Source organism: Protopterus annectens, chromosome 7.part0 (assembly GCF_019279795.1).
Source record: "Protopterus annectens isolate FY-2018-M chromosome 7.part0, PAN1.0, whole genome shotgun sequence".
Lineage (NCBI taxonomy): Eukaryota > Metazoa > Chordata > Ceratodontiformes > Protopteridae > Protopterus > Protopterus annectens.
This window is the reverse complement of record NC_056739.1, coordinates 232,815,757-232,830,546: the sequence shown is the minus strand read 5'-3', so window position 1 is coordinate 232,830,546 and position 14,790 is coordinate 232,815,757. Positions and strand designations below refer to the sequence as shown.

Below are 14,790 nucleotides of genomic sequence, written 5' to 3'. Positions count from 1 at the left end.
TGTATATGTATCAGAAAAGCATTTGTGTTTATAAAAATGTAAGTTTCGAAATACAAAGCCCAGCATACAGGATGCAAAACAATATCTATATCTTTTACCAAAAATTCACAAATCCGTACAACAACCGCCCGGCAGACCGATTGTATCTGGCATTGGTTCACTTACGGAACCCCTATCGGCCTTTCTTACTGAAAAATTAAAACCATTACTCACACAGATTCGTGCAAGAATACAGGACACTACTGAATTCCTGCAGATAGTCACAGAATCACAGCTAGATCCGGACTGGCTCATGTGTACCTTGAATGTATCATCCTTATATACTAGTATTCCTCACTGGGCAGGTCTGATGGCATTGGAATTTTGGCTTAATAAATCAAATCTGTATCCGCCAGGAATGAATACGCTCATAGTATGTATGGCTGAACACATTTTGACCAAAAATGTGTTCTATTTCCAACAGGATTGTTATTGGCAACTCCAAGGGACAGCTATGGGTGCATCCTTTGCACCCATCTATGCAGACCTTTTTATGGGCTACATAGAAGAAACGATTATATACAATCCAATGCACAACATATACTTACTAGAAATCGACATATGGAGAAGGTACCTGGACGGCTGTTGGTTGGTTTGGAAGGGAGGTAATGAATACCTCCAGGAATTTATGGAATATTTGAACGGGAATATCTGGGGTATTGAATTTATGGAGGAACATCATTTGAATGAAATTAATTTCTTGGATGTTCATTTAACAAGACAAACAGATAATACACTTCAAACATCTGTCTATAGAAAATTCTCACAATTCAATACTCTTTTGCATGCGGAGAGCTTCCATTCCAAACATATCACCAAAAATATTCCAAAATCCCAGTTTCTGAGGATAAAAAGAATATGTTCCTCACAGGATGACCTTACGAAACATCAAACTGACTTAACTAACAGATTTTTGTCCAGGGGGTATTCACCGCAAATCATCCATTCAGCCATTCAATCCAGTAATATCGAATCTAGAGATTCTCTTTTAAAATATAACAAAAGAAAAAGAAACGATGGTTCCAACTTATGCAGATTTGTTACGACCTATGGACGGAATAGCAGGAATTTGATTAATATCATCAATAACCATTGGAACATACTCAATCCGCACCCCCTTTTGGAGAATTACTTAGGGGAACGATGCTATTTCTCATATAGAAAGGGTAAATCACTGTGCACTCACTTTTCTCATTATAAAAGAACAAACCCAAGGAATGACAATCTTATACAAAGGACACTCACAGGGGACAAACTAATTGGCATTTACCCTTGTGGCCACTGCAGCTTTTGCAGCTACATTTTTAAGACCACTAGCTTCACCAGCAAAAACACAGGACAAATATTCAACATTGAATTCTTTGGTAATTGCAGTTCAGACTGGATAGTCTACCTAGCCACATGCACCTGTCAGGCTTTTTACATTGGCCAAACTTCCAGACAGTTTCGTATCAGAATTTCTGAACACTTAGGGGATATCAGGAACCAGAGAATAACCAATGCGTTATATAGACACACAACCAAACATTCCACTGCCAAATTTTCATTTACCATCATTGATCGCATCATTGGCAACAGAACCTTCAAGACAGGGTGGCATGATATTCTTAATAAAAAAGAAAGGAGGTGGATAATAAAACTTGGGGGGCTTTTTTCCCCAGGATTAAATGACAAATTATGACTTTCTAGCAATAACTAGTCAGTTCAACTATTTTGTATAATTGCCAATGTTATCTTATTGTATATATAACCATTTATTCACCATTCCTTTTCAGCTATTCCATCATCATGCTTATTTCATTTGCATTTTTTATGCCACAATTTGATTTTGCATTATTATGCTATATAAAAATACTAATCTGGCATTTTTGAATAGATGTATATCAGTTTTTATACTTGAAATGTGATTAATTGTGATAATTTATCATAATTTCTTTTTGCTTTTTTTAACTACAGGAAATTATGTCATGAATCTAATTGGTTGAAGCTATATAAGACTATGACCCAGTTATCTTACTATGTACTACTGAGGAAAGCCTTGTGCTGAAACCGGTCTAGTTTACAGTTTAAAATAAATCATTATATTCAGATTCTCCAGGGTGCTGGCTTTCTTTTATTTTTGGAACTACCGTACTTGCTTGCCTGGCACTAGCATAACTTGCTAGCTATCTCCTCATACTACTTTATTCTGTAACTGGTTTCCATGATTTTTTTCATAAATGTACTTAATGTGACAAATTTTAAATCATTGTGGATTTCTCTGGAAGACGATGAAGATTACATAAATTATACTTATTAACTTCCAGTGGCCACCAATATAAGTAAGTACCACAGAAAGTAGCATGAATCGGATTAATACATTACTCTGGCATTTATATTTGTCATACCTATATACTATTTTAAGAAAAATATACTTTTATACTGAAAAAGTAGATTAACCAAAATGCATAAACAATAACCAGAGCCTTCCACATTTCTACCTGGATGTCTTGACTCCCACATCTAAAGAAAATGACCCAGTTTTTGTTCTTTTTCTTTCTTTCTTTCATTTTTTTTACCTTTGTGAGAGCAGCCCAAGTAATGCCTCAAATCCCCCACAAACAAGTACACACACACACACACACACACACACACACACACACACACACACACACACACACACACACACACACACACACATACTTGCTCTTAGTCACTTGGTTTGACAGAAATTATTTAACAAATCTTATTCTCTATGACCTTGCCAAACTTTCATACACCCAGCCTTTGCTTTCATAAATGCTAAAGCTGTTGTCCTAACTTACTGTTTCCAGTGCTTTGGCAAGGTAATTTGATTCCCTAGGAATATTCCCATTTGCTCTACTCTCTTGATGAACCTTTAAAAAAGTTTCACAGGGTATAAGATTCCATTATGCAATCATAATCACAATCAACTAGTAGACACTTTGTGAACTATAAAAAAAGTCTGACAATATTCTCATTTTTTAGTATAATCCTTAAAGGAAAAAAAAGTTTGTCATACAGTTTATGAGCTGCCTTAATAGGTGAATGACATATAACTAATGACAACTTGTAATGTGCAACATTTTAGTTTTACCTTAATAGTTTTTATATGTTGTACTCTCTACAAACTAGCACAGGGCAGGTGCCTAATTCATCCCAAACTTCACATGGCACAGCATACCAACATAAATAAGTGCAGTCTATACACCCATAATAAATAAAATACCCAGGTATCACTTCTGTGTCACTGTTAGACAGAGGCAGAGTATACTAACCTGGAAAAAGGGCATAGCAAAATTCATTTAAAATGGGTGGCGAAAGCCAAACAGATTCTGGCTAGGCTTATAAATTCCCTAGGGCAGATAGCCTAGTATGAACCTATGAACCTATAATAGTAATGCATAATATACTGTTATATGCAATAAAATAGATCACTTCAAGAAATCATAAGTCAATATACCTTTGGAAGCAACATATAAATCAAATAACAATAAAAAAATGCATATATATGCATATAGATAGATAGTCAAATAGTCAGATGTATACATCAAGCTCTATCGCTCTCTCAGGCCACAGACAGTGTTAAACTAAGCACATAGCCATGCATCCACAGATATGTACACAAATTTGCACACATGCACTCTCACACACATATGCACACACACACACACACACACACACACACACACACACACACACACACACACACACACACACACACACACACACACACACACACACACACACATGCATATGTACACACTCCCACAAACACACGAGCATGCAAATGCACACACAGTCACGATACTGACTGGTCAAGGATGGTGCATAATTCCAGCAAAAACTATTCAGTTATTTCAAAGAGTCTTCAAAATATATGTTCCACTTTCAGTGGACTACAATCATGAACTGGGCCACCCCAAAGACAATAGACAACATTATTTTTCATTTAGTAAGTCTGTTAGCTAGTTAGTTAGCTGCCTATCTAAATGAGGAAAGAATAGGTCTGAAGACCCTTACTAGGCATGTTGATTGCTTTGTATGTAAGAAAAGCTATTCTCATTGTGGCATTTCCAGTCACTGATAATCAGTTTGCCTCCTGTAATAGCAAGCATCACTGAATACTATAGTCTGCCAGGAAGATGAACTGACAGATCTTGAGTAAATATAGACCAAGCTCCATCATGCATGAATTACCGCTTGACTAATATTTAACTTTATTCTAATCAAGACTTCTCTGCTTCTTAAGTTTCTTTATCTCAAACTTAAGGGCACTGGTTCACAGATATACATAAAAAGTAAATTGTATTTCTATGGTTGAAATTCTTTCTTTCATTTAAGGGCATCTATCCAAGCAAAATTAAAAACGATTTTAAAGAGAGAGAATATAGAATAATGGCAAAATTACAGTTTTGTAAGTAGAAAAATAAAAAGAAGTACAAGGAACTTAAATTATTGCAGATGACTGACTGGTCTAAAATGATAAAATCCATAGAATCCATAAAAATCTCATGTCCATCCATTTCTCAGACAGTCTTAATACCAGACGTGTAGAGTATAGTTCCAACAAGAAAAGAAAAGAAAATGGGGGGGGGGCCTAGATGGCCAACTGAGAGAAGTGGAATTTGAGAGCTCCATAAACTAGTATAATAATATAGGAAAACGGTATTATTTTCAAGTTTAAAATGTCAGAAATCTATAGATATACTACTAAACTACATAAATATCAATTTTGGCGGAGATATACAAAAATGTTCCTGTCAAGTAACTTGGAGATATAGTGAGTCACTGAATATGAACAACTCAAGGAATTTTCATCCAGATGCTGCTTTGAAAAAGAACTGCAATTGATGACATCTACCTTACAGGAACTATCTTTGAAGATGGATGGCTTTAAAAAATTATTTAGAAAACCTCAAATTAAATTCTCAAAAACAGACTGATATTCTTAATGAACTATTACAGCAACACCATACAAAAATAACAAATATAGAGACTTTTCTAAATGACATTGAAGGGAGACTCAAAGAGGAAGAATTCCAAAAAGAATTTCTGCTTAAACAGAATGCATGGCTGCTTAACAAAACAGATGACTTAGAAAACAGGGAAAGGAGAAACAACATAAGGATCTTTGGTCTGCCTGAAAACACTGAAGGAGAAGACACTATTTTATTCTTAACAACCTGGATTCCTGAATTTTTAGATGTGAAAGAGGGACTTTCATTTGGAATTGAAAGGATGCATACAGCACTGAGGAAACCTGCTTCTAACTCAACAAATACTCCACCTAGATCCATAGTTATAAAATTTGTTTAATTTCTGGACAAGGAACTAATATTAAAATCTGCTTGGAGAAAATCACCCTTAAAATACAATCAAAGCCTGATAAGGTTTGACAATGATTATTCTTCCAGAATACTATAACAAAGGAAAAAAGTCTGGCCAATAATAAAACTGTTGAAACAAATCAACATTAACGCACAGCTGGCCCTTTCAGCCAAGATAAAAATACTTTTTGCCAATGAGATGAGTACCTTTAATGATTTAGAAGAAGCTACATTCATCAAATCTATCCCAGAAGAAATGGAATGGATGGTCCCTACACTTAAAAGAATAAAAGAAACAAATCCTTGGACTGATGTTAGAAAGAATAAACAAAAAACTGATTCCAAGATAGCTGTCCCAAAAAGAATAATTCTTACAACTACATCTCTCAAAGTATCAACTGATATGCTACATCACTTGCCATCTGTTTTTATTTAAAAAAACTGAGAGTTTCTTAAACAGCTGAGAAACAGTAATGATTTATTCAGAATGTTCAAAGAGTCCAATAATTCTTCACAAACAAAGGTAGGTCAAGGTGGGTTACTATTTACATTATATATAAGCCAAACAAAGCAAGATATAATACAAGCATAGAAGTTTTTATTCCCCTACTTGAACTCAGTGAATACTTATCTTTCTCGTTTTTCACTTATTATACTTATAATAGTTTAAGTAATTAATTAAATAATTCAACAAGGTACCATTCATCACAGTTCAGACTCAAATGTAACAAATTAACATCATATATAATAGCAGCAACAGTAGTGTGTTTTGAAAAAAAAATGCTGTCATGGAGACTAATGCCTTCTTCAGTTAAAGTTTCATTTATAAATGCCATGTATTTCCTGGTTAAATAATAGTAGCAAGCTTTTAGTACAAATGTTATTATTCTGCCTAAATATAGTTAATATCAATTATGGCAGGTATCACAACTACGAGTGCTGTTTGATCAATCCTGAAATGGTGTGCGTGGATGCAGCTGTGTTTGGCAGCTAGTACAAATATCATTATTATTCTGTCTAAACATAGTTAATACCAATTATGGCAGGTATCATAGCTTTGAGTGCTGTTTGATCAGTCCTGATTTGGTTTGTGTGTTTACAGCCATGTCTAGCAGCTAGCACAAATGTCATTATTCTGTCTAAACAGTTAATATCAATCATGGCAGGTATCATAGCTTCGGGTGCTGTTTGATTAAGTCTCACATGGTGTGTGTGGATGCAGCTGTGTCTGGCAGCTGTTGTATGCTGCCGTTTTATATCCGGGAAGTTGTAGGTTACAGCTTGTGATCGAGATTTACTGATGCTTGCGTATTAGGAAGAGACATTTGGTGTTTTAACCTGAATCCAGGGGAAGGGGGTAGATAACACTTTTATTTGGGATATTTTCACAGATGCAGAAAATAGTTTGATTATACATCTGCTGAGTGAGAGGTGGAAAGGGTGGAAGAATGTGTTATCTCTTGTTGTGGCGGCTTGTTTTTTTTTTTTTTTTGATCTGTTTGTTCTCCGTTCTTTTCCTGGCTGCTGCCTCACTGAAAGGGAGGGAATGTAGGCTTGAAGCTGCAGTGAAGTGAGGCTTTGCTTCAGGTGCATTGTGAGCCTCTGGTATGCAGTACACAGGCACACTAACAGAAACAGATGCTCCCAGGTTGCTATGGTAACAGAGACAGAGTGACGATAATGCTTAACAGCTCTGAGAAGCGGCTCTGAGATGCTTCTCGACAATGACGTTTTTGGTTTAAAAAATATATATATAACAAAGGGGCTGTTTTAACCCACATGTACACATATTGATGGTCTCTCAACACTTCGTTTAGCTCATTAAGCTAATTCTTGATAAAAAATAAATAAATAATGAGTGCAATTTTATATTTAAAATGTATTTTGGTCCAAAGACATTAAGGACTTACATAAGAATGGAAGTCTGAGATATTGTGAAAGACTAACAGCACTTGGTCTTGTGCAGTACCCTTTGCAGTGGTCTGGGAGGTGATCTTGCTTGGACGTGTTGGGCATATGGGGATTGCTGATTCTAGGGGTGTTTGGGGTTGCTGGGAAGTGTTATAGAGTCATCAGATTTCCTTCATGGAAATATCTGTGGGAGTAGAAGGTATGCTTAGTGGTACACTGGCAGAGTAGCCACTGAATGGAACAGGGTGGTAAAATGTAACAGGACAAATATTTGTTTGGATATTTTAAGAATAGCCTGGAAACACAACACATGAACTAGTGAATGGTATTCTGGCAAAACTGAATGGGCATTTTTGACCGTGCTTGAAGTACTGATATGTGTGAATGTAAGGATGGAATATAACAAATAAGAAACTAGAATGGTCTCATAATTTAGAGTCTATGGACTGTGTAAACATGGTTGGAAGGAGCTAATAATAGGAATAAGCATTACAGCTTGTGGTCTCTCAAATAACTAAGTAACAGCCAAAATCAAAAAAAAAAAAAAAAAAAAAAAAGCACACACAATAGTTATGTAATATATGATTTTAGTAACGCTAGACATAAAATATATAATCGTTATATAAGATGAAGCAGTCTGCTGAATTTAGATATTAAAGACAGGATTTAATAACATGGGCTTGTGTATAATAACACTACTGTCTTCACTTGACATACAGTACATTGAACATCAAGGGGAAGCATGATGATTTTCTTATATAAGTAAATATGCATAACAAGTCATGTAATTGCTTTAACTTGAATTGTAGTCTTTGTAACCCATCTTGACCATATATAATCCTTAAGTGGTTACCAAGGTAACTAATGCTTTATACATGACATCAAACTGACAACGTTGTTCACGAGAAACACTAGAAGCCTGAACTTGCAATGTCATAGAATATAACAATCATATTCTGAACAAATAGTATTAAATTGACAATAGACACTCAGTTTAATAGCATGGGATTGTGTTTAATACCACTACTGTTTTAACTTGTCATAAATGACATACTCTTTATTGAACATCAAGAGGAAGCATGATAATTTTCTCATATAAGTAAATGTGTATAACAAGCCATATAATTGCTTAACTTGAATTATGGTTTTGTAACTCATCTTGACTATACATAATAATTGAGCTGTTACCAAGCTAACTAATGTTTTATACAAGACAGCAAACTGACAAAGTTGTTCAAGGGAAACAAAATAAGCCTGAACTAGGAATGTCACAGAATGTAACAGTCACATTCTGATCAAATAATATTAAATTGACAATAGTCACTCAGGTTAACATTTGCTGATTATACAAAATAGAATGTTGCCATTTAAATCTAAAAACTTTCAGCATATGCCATAAAATGGCAATTTATGAATATGGAAAGGGAACTTGTAATCATTAATCACACTAAATGAATTTGTTGTTTTTAACCTATAATTTCACTCATTTTATAATAAGAAATAAATGATGAAAATCCTTATGTGTAGGAAATGGGGGATGCACTGATAATTAAAATGCACTAGTTTCATCCATGTTCATATAAAACAAATTTGATGCTTTTAGTAAGTTAGCAATAAAGTGATTACTTAAATGCTGGCAAACAATGAAATAGAACTTCTGATATAGCCAGTAAAATACATTGTATTATAAACATTAGGTATACATATTACTATCTATTGATATTAAGTAATAAGTTTTGAAAGACTTCACCAGTAAGGGTGAATATGTTAAATAACTGTGTGCTATAATCTTTTATTCAGGTTTTTTTATATGATAAATCCTAATTTACTATGATTGAATTGCTTATCATCTATCTTTCATGTAAATATTAATTGCTTATACCATAAGTAGACATTTATATTGTATTAGAATTCTGTTTAATCTACAATAATACTATATCTGTTCAAAATAATATAAATATTGCTTATTCCTATTACAAATATTCTCCATAGGATAATTCAATTTATGGAGCTCAGATGTTCTTGATTGTCAAGTTATGAGTGATAATCTGATGGATTTAGGTTTATCCATAAGATTAGGAATGATATTCATTCCATGGCTAGTGCAGATTTTAGTTTTGTTAACATTTAATCATTTAAATTTGTTATTTCACAAGAACATTTTTAGTATGCCTGACCAAAACATTACTTTATTGGTAAATACTCAAAGTATAAAACTGAAAATTTCCTTTAAAAGCTCAAACTTATACTTTATAGTTATCAGAGGAAAATGTTTAATAGTCACAATAAAACAAAAAATACATAGTCTAAATGACCTAAGATGGATTTAACTTTATTATCTTTAAATACCAATGGCTTAAACAATCCTAGCAAGAGATCAAATCTACTAAAATATTTAAAACTGAACAAAGCACCAATTGTCTTCTTTCAAGAAACTCATTTCAAAACAAATGACAATTACAAATGGAATCCTAAGGAATACATGATATTGGCACAATCCACTTATAAGACAAAGACAAAAGGAGTAACAATTTTATGGAAAACAAATATGATTAACCCAGAAATCATTTATAAGTATGAAGATAAAGAAGGCCTTATGGCATTAGTAATATTTAAGTATAATAACAGAATATGGACCCTAGCCAATCCATACTGGTTCCCAGGCATTGGAATAAGAACTGTTAAAAAACACTTGGATTTCAATTTCAATAATTATACAGGCAGCTTAATATTAGGAGGATAATTTAACTGTATATTTGCTATTTCTGAAACTACAAATAAAAGACCACTACATACATCTGCTGTATCAAAAGCTTTAAACAAGTGGGTAGACTCATTTGATCTTGTAGATACTTTCAAATTTAAAGAAGATAAATCTTTGTTGTATTCCCATCAAGATCACAGATTTGGTACCCAAACTAGAATAGATAAAATATTTGCTGCCCATGACTTACGCTCTAAAATCATTAATTTCTCAATCACTCCCTGCCCCTTTTCAGACCACAATTCATTGATACTAAAACTTCAAAATGGGTACAAACCATTAATGTTTAACTCCAGAATTCCAGCATATATAACTAAAATTAAAGAGTTAAAACCCTGGTTATTATATGAATTACAGATCTTCTAAGATATAAATTACACCACAGAGATAAATAAAATAATGATATAGGACTCATTAAAAGCTTACATATATGGTACAACCCTAACTTGGTATAAACAAATCAGTGAATAGCATTCTGAATTATTAGATCTACAATCTAAACTTTTGTCAATAAAAGCTGAAAAAAACAAAATCATTTGGAGATGGAAAAGAAAGTAGAAGTATCAAACAATAAACACAATGAAATTCTAGCACATAAAACTAGTTTAGCTTTAGAAAAACTAAAAATGAATACATTGCCCACTTCCCCAAATATCTACATAATTTATCCACAAGAATTAAAATACAATCAAAAGCTAATAACATTAAAAGTATCTTCCATGAAAAGAAAGGGAAAAATGTCTCTGATATAGGTGACATTCTTGATGCCTATATAAATCACTATATGGAACATTTTCAAAAAGAAAATATATATATTGATCAATTAAATCTAGATGAAAAATGTTCTAATATTAAAAAAAACAGAAAAATTAAAACTAGATCTGCAAGCACCCATATCCTACAAAGAAATTACAGACACAATAAAAGAGGGTAAAAACACTAAAGCTCCAAGTATGGATGGCATAATTATGGAAATATATTAACTTTTTCCTTCAAAGATACTATCGCTCTTCCATAAAACTGCATTAGAAATTCCATCACAAGCTTTAATACCATCCTCTTGGAGATATTCCTTAATCACAACAATCCTAAAGGAAAACAGATCCCCAAACCTCTGTACCTCATATAGACCTATATCATTATTAAATAATGACTATAAGATATTTATGACAATATTAATTAACAGAATGAAAATACCACTTTCAAAAACAATAAATAATGATCAAACTGGATTTAAATATCATAGACACATGCATGACAATATTAAAAGGATATTTTATCTTATAGACTATTTTAATAAAGAAAATAAAGAAACACTTATAATTGACTTAGATATAGAGAAAGCCTTTGTACCCGAAATTGGGGCTAGTTATTCAAAATTCTAATGCTATTTGAATTTCTTGCATCCTTTGTTCATCTCTTAAAGAATATATATATACAAATAATTTAGCATATGTCAAGTTAGGTCCTTTTACCTCTGAATCTATACATATAACAAAAGGCACTAAACAAGGATGTCCCATGTCACCGATTCTATTTGCTCTGGCTATTGAAATATTGGCAGATTCAATTCATAACAATATAAAAATCAAAGGAATAGATGGTTATGAACAATACAATTCTAAAGTAATGTTATTTGCTGATGACATACTACTAACATTATCTAATACAAAAGAGACATTAGAAGAATTAGATATATTAATTGAAAAATTTTACATGACTTAAGGGCTCTATTTCAGTAAATCAAAATCAGCATTTTATTTTTAAATAAAAAAAAGAACTGCAGACTAAGGGGGATCACATCATAGGGAAACAAGAATCTACCTTAAAATATCCAGGAATTGAATTATGCAAGGATAATAATGAATTAGTCTAAAAAAAACTACAATAATATCATCAGTACAATTAAAATCTCTTTGGAAAAATGGAAAAAAAATAATATATTAACATTTGAAGATAGACTATAGTTAATAAAAATGGTTTTACTGACCATGCCCAAGATCCTATATATAGCCTTGGCAATTAAACTGTTACCAGAAAGGAATATACTTAAAGAAATAAATTCATGCTGAATAAAATTTTTATGGTTTCCCAAAAGAAACAGAATAGCTTTAATGTATCATAGTAGACCATGGAAACAGGGAGGATTAAACTTTCCTGATATAGTAACATATATAAAAGCATCAATATCTAAAACAATCTCAGACTGGATACATCCAAATTACTCTGCAAATTGGAAAGAATTACTAACTGTAATATCAATAAATTAATTTGATTTACAAAACAAAAATTCAAAAACAGATAAAAACAATTTGCCATGGCACATATTATGTATTAGTATGCAATATAATATGACTAAACCCACTAAAACTCATATGATTAATTATTACATTGACTCATTTAGGAAAATTATTAATGCAAATATAGATTTAAAAATCTGGCTTGATCTTTTAACACCATTTATAGTCACAAAGAACTTTCCATATAAAATATATAGAGAAATTATTAATTCTTGGGAACAGAAAGGATTTTTTTTTTGGCTCCAATATATCAAAGAACCAAAAGTTTTAGATATGCAAGAAATAAAAAAACAACAGGCAAAATTCCACAACAGGACTGGCTTTACAGAGTATTCTGTCATATTCACAAGATTTAAGTAGAATAATTAACAATTCTTCATTTAAAGAAATACCCAAATTTATGAAATACATATATGAAATCATATATAATGGCTTTCACATGGGAAACAGTATTTCAAAATTTTACAAAATATTGATAAACTATAAAACAACACCCAAAACCTCATACTAAAAATATATAACGAAAGGACAGTCAATACAGTTAACTGAAGATATTAAAACAAATATCTTATTATCGATAAAATATACATCCTTTACACAATACTGGAAAGTTTTTAATTGGAAATGCTTGCACACAGCATTCTTAACCCCAGACAGAATCACTAAAATTAGTTCTTCCATAAAAAGAATATGTTGGAGATGTGACCAGGTACACAATGCAGACTGGAACCACATTTTCTTTGATTGTGTTAAATTTGAATGGTATCAATAACTTTCTACAAGCTTTATTTAATGAATCATTTTATTTAACTAAAGCTCTTGAATTATTAAATGTAAATGAAGGTCCTCATTTGAATAGGTCAAACATGTATCTAGTATGGACTATACTTGCAATTTGAAGAAAGTGTATAAAAAGACGATGGAATACAAACACGATACCAGTTTTAGAAGACTTCTACAGCCTACTGAAGATTGCAGCATTATTGGAAATTAAAATTAAAGAACTAAGAATTTATCCAAAGCCAATTATCAAAAACCCTTGGGAAAAATCTTATCGTTGATTGACACTATACAGTAATTGATCAGATACTCTGATAATAGATTGGACATACTTATAAAGTAACTGTATACATTAAGATCTATTATAGTGTCAGGCTAATGTAAATAGTGTACATAGTTATTTAAGATGTTATGTATAAAAACTATGGAATTCATTCAAATGTATTTGAAAATAAAAAGAAATTGAGAAAAAAAAAAAAGAAAAGAAAACAGTGCTCTAGCCCATAAATATGTCATAGGAAATGTTTCCTTCTGATAGAGTTTTGGTTCCACAACCACTATTTTTCCTCTATGCAGAGGTGACTTGTATTAGTTGCATTTATGATGTACATAGTGCAGTATAATTACAATTACCTTTGTAGATTGTTCTACATAGCCATGAATAGGGCACTCAAGATTCAAGTGAATGTAACAAGAAATCTGTCCTACTCAAAGAATGCTACTTTTATACAAGGTAGTTTTTTTATGTATAATCTAATATGTTCTCCCTTATGCTGTGAGGTATGGAAACTTTACAGAGTATTTTATAAGTAAATGACATTTAGCATTTAAAAATTCTGCACCTGGTAGTTTATTGCTCAATTTGAGTACCTATCACAATAGTTGACACTAATTTATGATAAACAAATAGAATGTCATCTTTCTACTGCAGTATTTCCTGGTTTCTTCCATAAAGTGATTCCAGTATGCTAGTGTGCACTAAATGATGGAGGATATTTTGACTGAATACCTGTTTTTCCATTTTTTATGTATGTGAGTGTTTTTAAATTGGTGGAGGATTTTTAGTTGAATACAAGTTTTCCTCCCATTTTCCAGTGTCAGGTTTTGGTTATTTTTGATAACCTGCATATGACTTCATTTTATAAATGATCTTAACTATGCATGACCCCTATCATTACCATCAGCAAAAATACAACTTCTTAGTGAGACAGCTCTGTCCTACACTCTCGTAATGAAAGATATTAAAGTACATCCACAACCAGAAGACATAAGCATATGGAATTCATGCAGTACTATTGAGTAATACAGATCCTTGACAGACAATAACAAATAAATATTTCTGACTTCTGCACCATTTCATTTGAAATGTCTTTCTGAGCATTTGAAAGAACTGACCCTATAACCTGGATTCTATACAATACAAATAAAATGACTCTAAACAAACCTGCAGTGGATGCAGAGTGGAGCACTTTCATTATCTTGCAAGGATCTAACCTCCCAAATCATTTCAAGAATGGGATCTATTGCTTCTGGAACATCATGATCCGGCCAGTTCATGTAATGAAACTGATATAAAGTACGGGTATCCTGCATAGCAAAGTCAGAAAAAATAAATAAATATACTGCATGTTTCCAGAAGACAAATGTTAAAATATTAGTGAGTGGT

The 14,790-nt window shown here is 32.3% G+C and overlaps 1 protein-coding gene across 1 annotated transcript in view; it reads right to left on the bottom strand.

Moving 5' to 3' along the window:
• Positions 1 to 14,790, bottom strand: part of PTPN22 (protein tyrosine phosphatase non-receptor type 22) — a 195,578-nt gene that overhangs the window by 137,777 nt on the left and 43,011 nt on the right. The window contains exon 6 of the mRNA XM_044076163.1: positions 14,569 to 14,711. Within this exon, the coding sequence (XP_043932098.1) occupies positions 14,569 to 14,711 (143 nt within the window). The remainder of the gene's footprint in view (positions 1 to 14,568; positions 14,712 to 14,790) is intronic.